The sequence below is a fragment of the Clarias gariepinus genome, chromosome 28 (genome assembly GCF_024256425.1).
Source record: "Clarias gariepinus isolate MV-2021 ecotype Netherlands chromosome 28, CGAR_prim_01v2, whole genome shotgun sequence".
NCBI lineage: Eukaryota > Metazoa > Chordata > Actinopteri > Siluriformes > Clariidae > Clarias > Clarias gariepinus.
In genome coordinates this window covers 3,578,259-3,596,390 of record NC_071127.1, presented here as the reverse complement: position 1 = coordinate 3,596,390, position 18,132 = coordinate 3,578,259, and the positions used below count along the sequence as shown (strand labels likewise).

The window sequence follows — 18,132 nt, the reverse complement described above, 5'->3', positions numbered from 1 at the left end:
CTGTTTACAAATTAACAAAAGTTACAAAATGAAATAGAATTTAAAAAGAAACATTTAAATTATTTAAATTACACAGGATTTACTGAATGTACAAAATGGAATTATAAACTTTGAGGTATGAAAAATATGAAGATATAGAAGGGTGAGAATAGAACAGTAGGATGAGTGGAACATGAGGTATTAATTGAAGTGATGTATGGTTTCTCTCTACCTAGAAAATGGTTCTGGCCTTGACTGGTGTTGGCAACTGTTTCTCTGGGGACTTGACAGTTCGATAGTTCAGGACTGGAACTTCTTACAAGTCTACCTATTATCATCTCAGGGAGTTTTTCCTTGCCACTGTCGCCCTCGGCTTGCTCACCAGGGACAAACTGACCATTTTGATTCATACAAATTCACATTTCATACAAACTTAAATAATTCTTTTGACTGTGTAAAGCTGCTTTGCGGCAATGAAAATTGCTAAAAGCGCTATACAAATAAAATTGAATTGAAAAAAAAAATGGTTCAGCAGCAGTGTCATGGTCATGTTCCAAGTTATTCCTCTTACAGTATGTGCAAATATGCAACATATGGAGTAATGTGGTACATCATGACCCTGATGTGTAAGTATTAATTAGGGTGTGTGTTTATTGTGTAAAGTAAACAAATGAAAATTACAATTAGTTTAGTAAAGTAAATTTAGAAAAAATTAAAACCAACTTGATTTTTTGTTGTGGTAAAAAACAACTTACTGAAGAGCATAAATAGAAGCATATCTGCAAACAGTATTTGGAGCAATACTTTAGGGAAGGTGAAAGTTTCCTAAAGAGAATCATTACTTGTGATGACAGATTCATTGTCAGGAAAATAGATTTAACAATCAATAGTGCTCATTACAGTAAGATGCATAATGAAGAGCTGAAATCTAAACTTTGGACGATGCATGTCGGCACACTTCTGCCCTCACTGTCGACACTCTGAGGTGTTAAAGCATCCTGCCTATAGTTTGAATCTCGCTCCATCAGACTTTCACCTCCTGAAAGCAGCCATATGAAGACTAAGATTCACTTCTGATTAAAAAAAAGTAAAGACCGCAATGCATTCGTGGCTCGCAGCTCAGCCTAAAATATATTTTAATGAGGGAATACGAAAGCTTGGTGACAGATGGACAAAGTGTATTAAAAAGCAAGGGGATTATGTAAACAAATATATGTATTAAATTGATGTAAGTTAATTAAAATAAATTCTACAGCCAGGGTGAGGATAACTTTTGACTCACCCCTGTAGTTTAGTAAGGGGACTGCTGTGTGCATTAAAAAGAAATGTAATGTCGAATCAATATATCAAAGAACTTTTTGGGGTCGTTTTCTTTTAATGCACTGTACTGTGGCATGGTGATCACTGTAGTAGTGTACAGTATGCACTCTTTAATGTTGTCCTTTCTATAATAACCGTTTCTCAGTAACATGGAAAGCTTTTGTTTTTTTTATTATTATTATTATCATCATTAACTTTGAGAAAAAGAAAAAAGAACTAAGAAGAGTCTTAGTTCTGAACATAAATCAATATAAACTGTAAATATGGATGTAATGTAATGCAAATATAAATTTATTCCTTAATCTTTACCTTCAGTACTTTGATTAATTTTGAGAAGGATTGCAACGATGAGACGATGAGATACGTGAAATTACTTCATAACGGGTGAATCAACAGTAATTACAGACCCATTTAAACCACCTGTTACAGTAATAAAAAGAAAGCAGAGATCAGAGAGAGAGAGAGAGAGAGAAAAGACTGAGCAGCTGTTTAGAAGCTTATGATAGTATTGTGGTAATAAAAGTCAGTAATGGGTTGTCCTTATAAACTATTGATTTCCAATAGCATACATCAAAGGTGTGGCGGGAGGGGCTTATTCTTCAAACACAGGGCAGCCTCAGATTACAATGAGACGAGGCCACGCTCGCTCCTTATCTTACGACTGAGTTAGGCTGAGTTGACAAAGGACACTCAGAGGCCATGCAGTGACCTTGTTACTTTCACTTCATCATCTGTGTAAAACCACAAACACATTAACGTTGTAAACTTTACCCACTCTCCTCTCTCTATGTCTCTGACGTGCAATAATACACAGTGACACAATTATTATACCCTTCACGCATCACATACACACACAAACACATTTGTGTGTTATAGCTTCAAGAGATTTGACTTTAAGTGAGGTTACATACTTAAAGTAACTCCTATGAAAGTCATTACAGTGCTTAACATCATTCATTTATTCATCTTCTATATCACTAACTCTGCAGCATAACAGCATCACAAGGTCATGGAGCCTATCCCAGGAGACTTAGGGCACGAGGCAGGGTACACCCTGGACACAATGCCAATCTATCATAGGGCACACACACATACCCTATAGACAATTTGAGAATTCCCATTAACCTTTGGACTGTCGGAGGAAATCAGCCAAACACAAGGAGAACATGCAAACTTCATTACACAGACCAAAGACTAAAATTAAACCCCTGGAGGTGCAAGGTGACAGTGCTTATCATCATATAGACTGAAATTGTACCGCGTATTATGAAAAATACAGCTGGGGGCAGAGCTTTTTCTTACAAAGCCCCAAAATTATGGAATAGTCTTCCAAATAGTGTACGGGACTCAGACACAGTCTCAGTGTTTAAGTCCAGGCTAAAAACCTATTTATTTAGCCGAGCATTTTTATAAATAGATTAGCCATAGGTAAAGGAGCAGATCTGGGGGACTCATGGACGTAGAGTATTATGGTGAACTGGTATGTTTGGATGCTGTCTTCCTCACTCTCATTGATCACTCAGGTTTGCTGACGGTGAGGTGATTGTTTGCTTTACATCTCAGTTCCCCCTCATGTTTGTGTTTCCTTCTGGCTCTCCCTTTTAGTTATGCTGTCATAGTTAGTCCTGTCGGAGTCTCTGCTTGCACTCTACAGTTAATATACATTCACATTATACATTGTGTGACTGTGACCATACCTAACTGCCATCTCTCCTCTTCTTCTCTTTCCCCCCCTCTTTCTTTTTCCTCTCTCCTCCTGTCCCCCCCTTCCACTCTTTCTCTCTCTCTGTCGAGCTACACATGTCGTTCCTGAGCTGCCAGTGATCCAGACTCCCTCTGCCCTCCGGACCTGTCTGACCCATCCTGGTGCCCCGCTTCTGGCTGAAGATCTCGTCACATGGATGCCCCGTGTGTCTCTCTGGGATGCGTCTGGTGTCTGGGGATGATTCTCTCTACCTAGAAAATGGTTCTGGCCTTGACTGGTGTTGGCAACTATTTCTCTGGGGTCTTGACAGTTCGATAGTTCATGACTGGAACTTCTTACAAGTCTACCTGGGTCTTCAATAACTACCTGGACTCCATATTAACATCAATTAACATCAGCTATTATAGCTGAACTGCCTCCCACCCTACACACTGTATGAATGCAGATCATTTACTGCTTTCTGTTTCACCCAGATGAGGATGGGTTCCCTGTTGAGTCTGGTTCCTCTCAAGGTTTCTTCCTATTACCATCTCAGGGAGTTTTTCCTTGCCACTGTCGCCCTCGGCTTGTTCACCAGGGACAAACTCACCATTTTGATTCATACAAATTCACATTTCATACTAACTTAAATAATTCTTTTGACAGTGTAAAGCTGCTTTGCGGCAATGAAAATTGCTAAAAGCGCTATAGAAATAAAATTGAATTGAATTAAAATTACTGTCTATGTTAAGAAATATTCAGGCAAAACTGCAGCCTGTCAGCAAACAATATAAGATATCCGTGTCTGAAACATGTTTACATATTAAATACATGTATCTCCTTCAACACTCTTTGAAGTTTTAACTATTTATCAATCAATCAATCAATTAACATTTATTTATATAGCACCTTACAGAAAAGTTTAAAGGCCGCCGCAACTGTATAATCATCTGTACAAACATAAATGACTTGCAGGAAGCTTAGTAACATCTTAGCTTTGTCACTTAAGCAGTTTAAAACCCTTAAAACTCAAGCAGCACAGACACATGCCAGAAACACGGCATAAGAAATGATAGAAACTCAAATTATTTGTTCAAGAGCCCCCCAAAAAAATAATAAAAATAATTAATACAAAATAAAGTATAAAGTAAAAATAAAACAAAATAACCTGCACTTTACCTTTAAAAAAAAAAGTAAAAATGAATCCAGACGGATAAGTCTTTCCGTTTGTGCGCACTGACACACACACACACACACCACACACACACATTAATGGATAGACTGTTTTGTTGGACAAATTATCAAGGAACATTGCTAATGACACTGTGTGTGTAAAACAAACAAACAAATGAACTTTACCTTTGAAAAGAATCGCCTCAGAGCAGTGTTTCTGTGTAGAGCAGAGTGTGTGTGTGGTCGAAGCACCCCCTTTGTGTGTGTGTGTGTGTGTGTGTTTGTGTGTGTGCAAAGTATCCCCTCTCTGCTTCGGCACGGTGTTTAATTATGCGCGTGCACACATAACGCACTCACATGACAGGCTGAATCAGAGGGAGAACATGGATTTTTAACCTCTAACAAGACTTTCTTTTGCTTTGCACGCGCACACACATGTGTTATAAGAAAAAGTACACATGCGCTGTACACATGCACTTTTAAACACAAAATAAAATATGTTTTACACACACACATGGCCACAGTGTTATAGTAAACAGAACATGATTGCACGGATGTTAATTAAACCAGGGAGAGACGCTTACTAAGACCCAGCAGGGGAGACGATTACCCACAATTCCGCAGCACAAGAGAGAGAAAAAACATTGGCTCAGTTGTGATCATGTGATGCCCGGTGTCAAAACAAGAAGCGCATGCGTGATACATGATACTTGGTACTCAAAAACCAAAAGTTGCTCATTTTTTTTAATTCAAAATTTATTACAAATCTTTGCTCGTCTTGTGAAACACTCGCAAACCACAGTACTCGCAATTTGAGGTTTCACTGTGTGCTTATGTGGAAGCCTTGCTGGTGAGTGATCATGAGAAGGCTTCAAATTTAAATTCACCGCTACTGTAATATGGGAATTATGAACATGATCAAAATTAGCATGTTATTATTATATTGACATACAGTATTTACATTTACATTTACATTTAGGCATTTGGCAGACGCTCTTATCCAGAGCGACTTACAAAAAGTGCTTTAATGTTAACAACATTGGATACATACTTACACTGGGTTAACTAAGTTAATAACTAAGTACCATTAGTCCAACACAACAGTTTTTTTTTTTTTTTTTTTTTTTTTTTTTTTGGGGGGGGGGGGGGAGGGGGGTTAGTCCAAGTACTGGAGAAACAGATGAGTCTTGAGTCGTCGTTTAAAGATAGTCAAAGTCTCTGATGTACGGACATCTAGAGGAAGTTCATTCCACCATCTAGGTGCCAGAACAGAAAAGAGCCTGGATGAATGCCGCCCTCGATCCCTGAGAGATGGTGGGATGAGGCGAGCAGTGCTGGAGGATCGGAGGCAACGTGGTGCAGTGCGTGGTGTAATTAGCGCAGAGAGGTAAGTGGGTGCTGGGCCATTTTTGGCTTTGTAGGCAAGCATCAGTGTTTTGAATTTGATGCGGGCAGCTACAGGAAGCCAGTGCAGGGAGCGGAGGAGTGGGGTGGTGTGGGAGAACTTGGGAAGGTTAAAAACGAGTCGTGCTGCTGCATTCTGGATCAGTTGCAGAGGACGAATCGTGGACAGAGGCAGGCCTGCCAGGAGTGAGTTGCAGTAGTCCAGTCTTGAAATAACAAGGGACTGAACAAGCACCTGAGTAGCCTGTGAAGAAAGAAATGGGCGAATTCTTCTGATATTGTAAAGAAGAAATCGACAAGAGCGAGTAAGGTTAGCGATGTGTGGGGAAAATGACAGATGATTGTCCACGGTTACCCCAAGATTGCGGGCGGTGGTTGAGGGAGTGATTTGGTTGTTGTCCATGGATATCACAAGGTCTTGACCTGGAGATGAGTCACAAGGGATAAACAACAGTTCGGTTTTACTGAGATTGAGTATTTTGGTCATAAAAACACATGATTATGTGTATCTGTGCTGTTTCTTTGCCTTTTTTTATTTACATTTTTTTCTCTGTCATGGTGGTTGGTTAAAACGAACTAAAACTCAGTTCATATTTTTTCCTATTTTAAACAAAAGAAAAAACACAAATTCTATACTGCACAATACTGATCCCTATATATGTTTATTAAAAAGACAGCAAAAAAAAAATACTGGTTAAAATGCTCTGGTTAAAATGCTCTGAGCTTTAAGAGCGCTCCAAGCTCTTGATAAGAGTCATGTTAAAGTTTATTCCAGTTCTTTTGCTGCCTCCTTGTGTTCATGTCTGCACAATCCCTTTTCAGTACCACATGCAGAAGTCACTGGAAGCCATATTTAAATTTACAAGGTCCATGTTATTTTACACTTTTTACTATGGTGGTGTTATAAAATTAACCCATTAGTGTTAATTGGGTAATCTCAAATATTTGAATGCATCATTCATGAAAGCTGTAGACATTTCTGCTGCTAAATATCTGACCTCTACAAGCCCTGGATCCTCTGTCTGAGATGCATATACTATAATCCTGAGAGAAAAAGTACATTTATTAGTGATTCTGTATTTAGTCTCACACAAGATACACACAATATTAATGTAAACAAATGTGTATTGTGATGGCGGGCCCAGCTCCACCTTCAATGTAACAAGCAACATACTGTACGGTACACTCACCAGCCACTTCATTAGGTACATCTTGCTAGTACAAGGCTGTACCCATTTCGCCTTCAGAACAAATTTTTTTTTTTGTGGTATAGATTCAGAGCTGGAAACATTCCATAGACTTTGGTCTATACTGTCCTGAGGGCATCACGCAGTTGCTGCAGATTTGTTGGCTGCACGTTCATGATACGAATCTCCCGTTCCAGCACATCCCAATGGTGCTCTACTGGAATATCTGATGAACGTGGTGGGTATTTCAGTTTAGTAACCTCACTGACATGGTGTAGAAACCAGTTTAAAATGATTTTAAATTCGTGACATGTCATGTTGTCATAAAGGTATGACTGTGGTATTTAAACCATGCTCAATTGGTGCAAAGGTGCCCAAAGTGGGTTGGGATGGCATTTGTTATCCTGAGATACCTGACCTAAGGAATCTTCAGCAGCACCCCCTCAGGTATGAAGATTCACAGTAGGCTCAGAGAGTAAGTAAATGTTTCATACCATCCAGACTTGTTCTGGGTTGGAAGGCATTTATCAAAGTTAGTGGGGTCAACCTACAATTTCTGGGTCAATGCTTATGAATTCAGACATTAACACCACCCCTATAAATGTAAGTGAAATTTATTGATAAGGGCGCTCATGTCTGGAAACTTTCATGATTCAGTATCGTGAATATCAGGCACCATAAATTCTATACACTCTATTCTATGCTCTTTCATCTTGAATAGTTACTTAAGTGCATGGCTGCTTATTGGACGGTAGTTATAAATTTTTACTTCTGGGAGCTTTACTTCTAGGAGAATTGAGGACAATTAGTATGTATTTTTTTATTTCATTTTTTTATGTCCTTTGGACTGTGACTGATGCACCATAGATTCTAGACACCAGAAGGTTTAACTATCCTTAAGCCACATCTGTCATTTAAGAACAAACTGGGACAGTTGAAGAGTAAGACCACATATCCTCATCTGGTGAATTCAGATTTCTGCTGAGACATACTGATTGTAGCATCAGACTTTGGCACAGACATCATTCCTTGGACCATTTGTTTGGGTAGGTAATATTTAAGTTAAGTTTAAGTAAAGCCTTTATTTGTCACCTATACATTACAGCACAGTGAAATTCCTTCTTCACATATCGCAGCGTAACTGGGGTCAGAGCACAGGGTCAGCCATAATACAGTGCCCCTGCTCAAGGGCCCAAAAGTGGCAACCTGGTGGAGCTGGGGATTGAACCGCCAATCTTCCGGTCGGTAACTCAGTGCCTTAGCCCTCTGAGCCACCACTGCCCATGATATGTGGGCACCACTGCCCATGGTATAATATGTGTCAGAGTAACATCCACATGAATTGCAGAACCCAAGGTTTTCTAGAAAGAACAACAGAAGATCTTCAATTGGATCAAACTACACAGTCCAGCATTCACACTATTGGTGTAAAGTCTTGGCTCCCCATTACCCTGTCTCTGGTTCACTGGGTTTCTTTGTTTCACTTTTGTTAGCTTCTGGGTATTCTTATGCCTTCCTATTTTTTTTTCTGCATTAACTTCAGGACTAAAATGATCAACTGCTGCTTAATATAGCCCACTCATTTTAAGGTGCCACTGCATGGGGACCAGCAAGCAGTGAGTCCAAGGCTGTCAACTTGGCCTCCAAACTTCCCATATCCAAGTCCACTTTACTGTGTCTCCACCCCACAACCCACAGTACCCAAACATCCTGGAAATAATCTTGTGCTTACTAGCCTACGTTCTGCATGTGTACTATAATTGTGTTAATAATTTGTAAGTATGAACTTGTGACAGCAGAGGGCACCTCTCACATGATGCAGTAATGTGAGCCATGCTGGAAATTTGTGACTGCATTTCCTCAGAGAAAAAGAGCACATGACAAAGACTGAAGTTGCCATGGGGAGGTTAGGGTTGGAATGGAAACAAACAAACAAACAAATAGTGCATCATGTGGTTTTATAAAATTGTGTATCTTGTCAAATTTGTTTATTCATTTGTTTGTTTGTTTGAGTTGGCACTCGAGGGGAGCATGTTAAAATGGAATACAACTTTCATGACACCAAGATCAAGACAAACCCACACCAGTGGAGGAGCAGTACAGTTTCTCTTATCTAAATCTCTTAACATTTCCCTTGAACTTGCATCAAGGCCAAAGTGGAGAATGAGATAGACAAATCCTCATGTTCAGCTAAAGCAAAAATGATTGAAATTAAAGTGGAAAGGCAAACAAAGCAACTGAGACAGACTGGAAGACTTTTGTAAAACTTGTGCAGAAGTGTTCATAAAGTTGAGCTTCATTATTGATTTAATTGTTCTTTATCTGCTAACAGTTATAAGCATAATATTGTTAATCTTTGTACATCAGTGACAGAGACGAAATTAATCTAGAAGACAGATAGTCAATCAGAATTGAAAACTTTATTTCAGTAACACTAACTTGTGCCGAGAAAAAGCTGCTGAGTAAAGGCCTTTGCTATCAAGTAGATAAAAGCAGTTAAGATAAGAGCAAACTTTGGCTATGAATTTGATTAAAAAACAGAGGGACAGACAGACAGAAGGTGGTTATGACTTCATAAGGGAAAATCTGAAGGACGAAAATCACAATCATCCCTCAACTTGGGCACAGAGCTGTAGGAGACGACTCAACAGTGAAAGCCATGTGGAGTTTGTGTGTGTGTCTGTGTGTGTTTGCATGCACTTTGCATGCTGTACCTCTCGGAAAAAATAACTGCCTACATCGCAGAAAGGTGCTGCTGGTCTCCTTTGATGGTTTCAGGTGAGACACCTATGTGTTTGTTTGTCCTTGTTTGTTTGTTTGTTTATTATATTTTATCCAAAATGAAAATTAGATGTATGCAAATGTAAAAATCGTATAACACACATACACAATGTGTTGATTTACAAACACAGTGTCACAAATAAATAGCACAGAACCATACCTTACTCATAACTGGGGTTGTGCCATTAAATATACACAGTTTGTACCAGTATTGCGTACAGTTTCTTTTACCCAAGAACAGGGGGGTTTTATGGCATACATGGCATAGGCATGTCCGTATGGTGCCAAACACCACATGAGCATTCTGTTATTGTAGTACTGCTGAGGTGAACTTTTTTTTTTTTTATTATTAGCACTGCTGCACTGTTATGTAATTTATTTCTGTGATTTGTTAACATTTACATTATGTGAAATCTATCTGAGGCCCCAATGCAAAAACTCACCTAGGGCACCAAGACACTTAGGGACAGTCCTGCCAGACATGTGGTGCAGTTGGTTAAGGCTGTGGGTGAATGGGTTACTGATCGGATGGTCGGGGGTTCATGCCACAGCACTGCTAAGTTACCACAGTTGAGCCCTTGAGTAAGGCATTTAACCCTATCTGTTCCAGGGGCTCTGTATCCTGACTGACCCTGTGCTCTGACCCCAGCTTCCTAACTGGGATATGGGGAAAATTCATTTCACTGTTCTGTAAGCACACAAACATCCATGGCTGGCTATAAAGCCATGAGTGTTATGCGAGCGCTAAGTGCCTCTCATCGCACCTCGCTTTGAGAGCTTGGCCAAATAGCTCTCTCCAGCATCACCCGAGAATCAAACTCACGATCTCAGGATGATAGGGTGAGCACTTTATCACTACACTACTCTGAGGCCCATGTGTCCTTTTTGAAGGGTATATTAGATGCATAATTTCAAATGAAAGGTTTTTATTAAAAGCTCTAAATGTGTACGTTTGAGGACCCCAACCAAGCCATAAATAAAGTATTTACTAACCTTTCTAATCAGGGTAATTCACTTTTATTTCAAAAATTTTTAATAAATTGTATTTTTCAGGTAAAAAAAAAAAGGCATTATTCTTAAACATTGCATGTTCAGTGGGGAGGTGATCCATGTCTACATTGGAAAACTCACTTCTATTTTTTATAGAATTATTTTTATGAATACCATGAAAAACATACTGAATGATTGACAAGGTTCCTGGAGGATTGTGTGTTTGGACCTAAGGAATCAGCATTGTGGAGCATTTCAACATGAAATTGCAATAAATAAATGAATTAATTAATGAAATTAAAATAAAAAAAAGAAATAAAAGAGGGGTGGTGTGAAATCCATGTAATTTGATTTACAATTAACATTACACTGTTTTATACACTCACCACATTCACAAATATACAAATTTGAGACAAATTTCGATTTCTCCTGATTTAAAATTGTTTCTAAAGTTGTTCGTTTGGTTCCATTTCGGTTAATTCAGTAAAGTGCAGTGACCCCACATTCAGCTGTTAATGATTTAAACATTTGTAAGGACATGAAAATGATTCTACAGCTCATTTGTACACAAAGCAATAATGATGTTTTATTGACATAATAATGTTTCCATAGTGAGCCATTAAATAATTTATCAATTTTCTACCAATCCCTAAATAACTGATAATTAAACTGCACCGACATAAAATTTTAACAAAGTACTGACTATTGCGAATTAGGCACTGGTGGCTCAGTGGTAGGTTTCTTGTCTGCCATGCAGAAGGCCTGGGTTTGATTCCCACCCAATGCCTAGACCCCAGCCACTGCTGCGGCAGTGCCAGACCCAAGCCTAGATAAAATGGAAGAGTTCTGTCAAGAAGGGCATTTTAAGTAAAAACTGTGCCAAGCTTGTGTGTGGATTGAATGGTCTGATGTGGCAACCCCTTGCTAGGAGCAGCTGTAAGACTTAAGAACAATAACCGAGTACTGAAAATGATTACAATGGTGATAACAATATGATAATGACCTCATATCATCCCGTCGATGGATAGCACTTCACTCACTGCATCCCTGCACTCTCTCACATACACAGAAATACCGGAACGCATCGGCATGAGTTTCCACTTTATTTTCTCCAAGTGGACAGAAATAATATTTGCACCTGCTGTCACATTAAGCAGTGGCGGCAGTGATATAGTATTATCATTAGAACATGTCAGCATTTACAGTAACATTAACATATTTGCATTGAGTTTAATCATGTGGCACCTTTTATAATCATAAGATACTCAAAGGGTAATAAACATAAGTGAGGGAAAATAACATTTTCCTTTCTTAGTATTTTTCATTATGAGGCGTCATGTACTGTACGCCCTTATTTTCAATATCTCACTCCAAACTTTTCTGAAATGTTGCCAGCTATGCCACACATATTTTAGGAATAAAAATTATAGGGTGAATTTATATAATTTAAATTCATAAAATATGGTAAAGTCATAAAACTTTATTATAAAATTAACACAAATTATAGAACCAAACCACAGCCATTTAAGATTCTTGAAAAATTTTTTATTGTGCATCTGACTTGTACTATCATGGAATATATCTTTCACTCGTGTTTAATCAGCACTATATTCCTTAAAACATCACTTTGTTAATTTGAGTAATTACTCCTATCTACATGTAATACAAGGATTTTTGGCTGCCGATTTCTTCCAAACAGGTAAAGAGAGGATAAAAAACAATAAAGGCTCCATAAATGCGCTTAAAAATAAAAAAATGACTTGATAATGAGACTTATCAATTGATACCAAGGGATTAACGAGGCATTAATGTCAGTAGGGGAGCAGCCAAAATGTTTAAACATGCTCCAATGCTCTGCACTAGCTCTGCATGGCCTAGATTCAGGAACAATTTCATATATCTATCTCTAGCTATCTAACCCTCTATCTCGCTCTATACCTCTATCCCTCTTTCTTAAAGTTAATAACTGCTGCAACTGTTAGTTTTTTGTAATGAATCTGCCATAAAGCTATCCACTTGCATTTCATTCACAACACACAAATAGTGCATGTTCATTTAGATCTTGAATAAATAAGTAATAAAATAAACTAAGCACTAATAAAATACTACTACTACATGGGATTAAACCTACTGTTGTTTCAGATGGAATTATGACAGGGATGTGGATACACCTCACCTGGACCAAATGGCTATAGATGGAGTAAAAGCTCCTTATGTGACACCGTCCTTCCTCACCATGACCAGTCCTACTCACTTCACAATTTTAACAGGTAATGACACACCTGTACTTTAATAACCTCATTAGAATTTGACTATTGCTGTTTGTGTCCTTCACACAATCTTCTTATCTACACCATACACATGCAACTCTCTTATCAATCAAAATGTTTTTGTCTTATCAAGACATATCCTTCATTAAGACACACTGATACCATGTGCTTTACACGAAGCGGCCACTTTATCAGGCAACACCTGGTGAACTTTAGATTTGTACCCTAAAGCTGCTGCTGTAACCATAAACACGGCCCTGTTACTTATTCTATGTGTCTTATTCAAAATCTGTTTATACTGAACACACTCAAGACGGTTTATCTTCACACTTCACACCTGTATAGTCATTTATAATTCCAATATCTGGTGTCACCCAGATATTCCTTACTTTCTTCCATTCTTTTCGATTGTTTTTATGATTGTTCAGTGTAAATCTTATACTACACTTGAAATAATAAGTTACTGTTTCTATAATCAATTGTTATTTAAAAAAAAAAACTCTGGGATGTGCTGTGATAAGAAAATCTTCATCACCTGGTTGGTAACAGTAACTCTGTTTTTTCACACCACTCCATTATTAATTATGTTTACTAAAACATCATAACACAGTGTGAAGAGAGCTCATTGACATTACATTTAGCACACACCCTTATCCAGAGTGACTTACATCTGTTATCTCAATATACATCTGAGCAGTTGAGGGTTAAGCGTTTTGCTCAAGCTCCCAACAGGGACAAGTAGGTGGTCAGGGGATTTGAACCTGGAATCTTCAAAACCGTGGACATTATGCCTTAACCTGAACTACCCCTGACCCTGACTGAGCTCATTCCAATACTGGCATTGTCATTTATCCACCAGGTAAATATATTGAGAATCATGGTGTAATACACAACATGTGGTTCAACACCACGACATCGGAGAAGAAGCCATACTACCAAACACAATTTGTGAACGAGTGGTGGGATAACGGCAGCCTGCCAATCTGGATCACCGCTCAGAGACAGGTACAAAAACACACAAAAGCCTTGCTAAGCAAAATTTTACACTTTCACCATGCATGGAAACTTTCTAATCACTATTATAATCATACAAATATGCTAGGGGTGAAACCTCTTTCTGGTCCTGAAGCTGAATCTGGGATTGGTCAATGGACTTTTGCTGGACTATCATATACATAAAAGTATGAATTGCTATCTATTATATGGCAGAGATAAGAAAGATCTTAGATTTTATCTGCTCGGAGAATGGCAACATGGCACACAACAGATTCTGTCTTGTGATAACTGGCACGATTACCTTTTACATTTAGACACATTGTAATTGTTGCAAGCATAAGGTAACAAGTCACAGCACCTGGACTATTAATGCCAGAGATGGATAAATATAATAAAATAAACATTAGTTAGTCGCTTGGCAAGTGGAACCTCCAGTGTGTATCCCAGTCCCGGTACAGAAGAGAAGTAACCTGAGTCTAAGTATGAACCAATGACCTCGAATTTATCAGAATGCAACTCAAGGCACCATCATGCAGCAGCTGAAAATGTAATAGATAATAAACAAGTCCTGGATGACCGCGTTTATGTTGCATTTAATGACATTTGGTGTTGCAATAACATTTAACATCTGACATTTAAGCTGAGTTTCTATAAAATATGGTTTTCCTTTTCTCTTTTCAAAACCCAGGGTCTCCGAGCTGGCTCATTTCACTTTCCTGGAACAGCTTCATTCTATGATGGTGAGAAAGCAGAGGTGTCTGAAGTGGAGCCTCGCTTCTACAACTACAGCAATGAGACAGCATGGCGCCAGAACATTGACAAAATCATTGGCATCTGGTTTGGAGAAAATGACCTGGACTTTGTGGCCTTGTATTTTGGAGAACCGGACAGCACAGGCCACAAATATGGTCCAGACTCAGAGCAGCGCAGGGAGATGGTAAGACAAGTGGATCGAACGGTGGGTTACCTAAGAGACTCTGTCAAGCACAACGGCCTCACCCAGTGCCTCAACATCATTATCACTGCTGATCATGGCATGACCACAGTGTTTCGTGGCAATGGGGTAAACGAGATTGTACTTTCCAAGATCCCGGGATTCTCTTTCCAAGATCTAGACTTCCATCTGGTGGACTACGGGCCCTCTGGTTTGCTCCTTCCTAAAGAGGGAAAGCTGGAGAAAGTGTACAATGCCCTGAAGGGGGCTCATCCTCACCTCCATGTCTACAAGAAAGAGGAAATGCCACCAAGGTTGCACTTTGCCAAAAACGACCGCATATTGCCTATAATCCTGTGGGCTGACTTGGGATACGTCATTAATGGGGTGAGTAACTGGACTGTTCAACCAACTAAAAGTAATTTAAATACAATTGATTTTCTAGGTTTATTTTAATATTGTTCTGCTTGGTCACAACAACTTTAATAGAAGTGCAACTGCAAATCATGGTAAATTTTGTTGTACAGTAAATGACAAATGTTTAATAAAGGATGGTCTTGTGGAACTTTTCTTGCAGTACTTCCCTGTGCAGTTTAACAAAGGAGAGCATGGCTTTGACAATGATGATTTAGACATGAAGCCATTCTTCCGTGCAATAGGACCTGACTTCAGGAAAAACTTTATTATTGAGCCATTTGAGACTGTGCACATATACTCACTGATGTGCCACTTGCTGGGCATCACACCCGAACCCAACGACGGACACCTGGACGTCACGCGCTCCATGTTGCTCTCCTCTGAGAAACCACATGGTTAGTTAACTATTCAAATTATCCTTAATTATCTTAGATGGTTCCTAACTTTAGTAGAAATAAATGGAAATACAGTAAGCAATAATTGGAACAGTTTGACAACTGAATACACTAAAGAGAATTTTTTTGGAGAATTGTTTTCCTCTGTCATACAAGTGTGTCTAAAGCAAACCTTATTTTAAAAGTTATAAACGTACATGTTTTAAGCAAAGAATGACACCAGATTTTTAGGCAAAAGACAACATGCCTTGATGAGCCAATCACATTTTTATTTTTGTCTCGTAATCAATAAAGTGAAAATGCTTTCTGTGCAACACAACAGCCTGTGAATGGTTTGAATGTGTTTAAAGCTTTTTTGGAAAATGTTAAAGACAAGAAAATGACATTTACACCCTGTTCCTGCCGTTGCATTCACTCTACTAGTACTAAATGACAAAGTTCAAGGACATTATTCAATTTGGATGTTTTTTGAACACAATGTTACCAAAGCTATGAGGGATGCTGTAATGTAAGTCATATGGTGGAGCAGAGAAACAATGTTACAAAATGTAAAACATGCACAAGTGATTTGTGTACAAGAGACATGAGATGCATGCGCTATGTGTGCGAAGCTGTTAGTTATATGGCACATACCTGTAATATGATAGCAAGCTATCTTCATGTACAGCAGTGAAACTTCTCATGATTTTCAAACAATTATAACAATCACAGCTTGAGTTTGTTATACTTTTATTTAAATTCAACCCACATGTCATTTATACTAAATTGCATACTCAAATAACCACAAACACAACCGCAGGCTGATTTATCCAGTGACAATCTTGTGCGCTGTTGGAGTTATAGCTTTTTTTTTTTTTAATGACACAAAATTCACACTTACATAACCCAAACTATTTTAGCATAATATTTAAACATGCACAAAATATTCTCCATCAGTTTGCAAGGTTATTTGAATAAACCTTTTTTTCCAAAGGTGCAAAATTGGAGATTTTTTATTTTGCTGTCAAACTGTTGATTGCTTTTTAAATTCAACTGAAATGTTTAAATCTTATAAATAACTAATCAAATACAACAAAAGCAATCAGTCAAGACGTTGCTTCTGCAGCCAGCGACTGGACAGACTGGAAATTCCTAAATTTTTCCTGAAAGTAACAACCCACCCTGAATAACCTGCAGATTAATATTTAGAATTAACATGTGATCATTGGTGTCTTTAAGTTTTGTTTTGTTTTTAGTTTCCTCTGCATCCCAGTATCCCACAGTGGCTTTCTGGCCTTTCTGGGATTTAAACTCATAAGCTTATGATCACAAATTAATGTAAAATCTCATCCATTTTGCAGAAAGCAGCTCTGACTTGTCCAGAGTGTTCATTGGCCTTGGTGCTGTCGCTGGTTTTCTGGTGATTGTATTTGTTGTCATGGTGACCCACAGTGTCCTTTTACGCAAGAGAAAAAATCAGAGGTATGGGATAAATAATAATAATAATAATAATACAACTCTGAAAAAAATACCAATTCAATTTCTAGTATTAATGTATTAATAAATGAAGGTGGTTTAACATATGATGTTCTTGTCTATTAATATGTTTGTTGTTGCTTTTTCTCTTTTTTTTCATTATTATTTTTTGTGCTTTTTTTTTTAGAGCTGGGAGTTGTGAAAAATCTGAAGATTGTGACAAAATACAGACAACATTTTAGCCTGCAGTTACATTTGTATCATTTTGCCCCACTGGAAAGAAAATTAGGGAATTTCAGACTATATGAAAAAGTATAAACTAACACACAAATAAAGAAATAAAATACTTTAAAGAACTAATTTCCTCAGCCATACTGCAAAAAAGAAGAAAAGAAAACAGAAAAAAAATTATTTATGTCAAGATATTTTCATTTTATTGTCAAGATTTTCATAAGTATTGCCATAGTGTTAAAATAAATTTTTTTTCCCCTGTTTTATGCTTTGTGGGTTTTTTTTGTAACATTTCGGGCTCCAGTTGAATCGTTGAATCTTCTGAAAAAAATGTAATAAAATAAAAGGACATTCGGATTTTTTAACTGGTCAGATGGGCATTGCAAGACATCAGATAATTGAGGTTTAGATTAGAAACAGGATGTAGTGAAATAGTCGATGTAGAAGTGATGTAGAAAGCTGAGTGGTAGACGACTTAATATTGTCCTAGAATTGTGCATAACTCTTCCCTTTGATATAGAATGAAGAGAAAGCATTCAATCCTAGACAATCTGCTTCTGACTGGTTTCTCTATGTCCCCTGTGAGTCAATGATGCACGAGCAGATTGTGGACATCTGTAAGCTTATGCACGTGGAGGAGGGTGAATAAGGCTTTCCTCAGAGTGTGTTACTCAGACCCCTGTGGAGCAGCATGAATGGCACTTCAGAAAGGTGCACATGGCTTACAGTATATATGGCATTTTTAATGAGGTGCTTAGATGTGGATGTCCATATTGCCTACTGAAGTGGAGCCCTCATGATGAACACCCAATAAGAAACTCAGATTTAATTCCAGTGATAGCATTAATGTTGAAAGTAAAACAGCATGGAACTATATATTTATCATCTAATGTAATGTTTGTTTATATTCATAACA

The 18,132-nt window shown here is 38.1% G+C and overlaps 1 protein-coding gene across 1 annotated transcript; it reads left to right on the top strand.

The window, feature by feature from the left end:
• Positions 1–9,297: 9,297 nt before the first annotated feature.
• Positions 9,298–18,132, top strand: LOC128515878 (ectonucleotide pyrophosphatase/phosphodiesterase family member 7-like). The gene is made up of 7 exons (XM_053490119.1): positions 9,298–9,525; positions 12,661–12,788; positions 13,648–13,793; positions 14,473–15,105; positions 15,296–15,530; positions 16,871–16,991; positions 17,173–18,132. Exons 1-7 carry the CDS (start codon positions 9,407–9,409, stop codon positions 17,225–17,227), a joined length of 1,437 nt encoding a protein of 478 aa, XP_053346094.1. The 5' UTR covers positions 9,298–9,406; the 3' UTR covers positions 17,228–18,132.

Coding starts and splice junctions, on each gene's coding strand:
- LOC128515878 (XM_053490119.1), top strand. CDS start 9,407: ATGTGGAGTTTGTGTGTGTGTCTGTGTGTGTTTGCATGCACTTTGCAT. Junction 12,789..13,647: donor TCACTTCACAATTTTAACAG/GTAATGACACAC, acceptor TTTATCCACCAG/GTAAATATATTGAGAATCAT. Junction 15,106..15,295: donor TGGGATACGTCATTAATGGG/GTGAGTAACTGG, acceptor CTTTTCTTGCAG/TACTTCCCTGTGCAGTTTAA.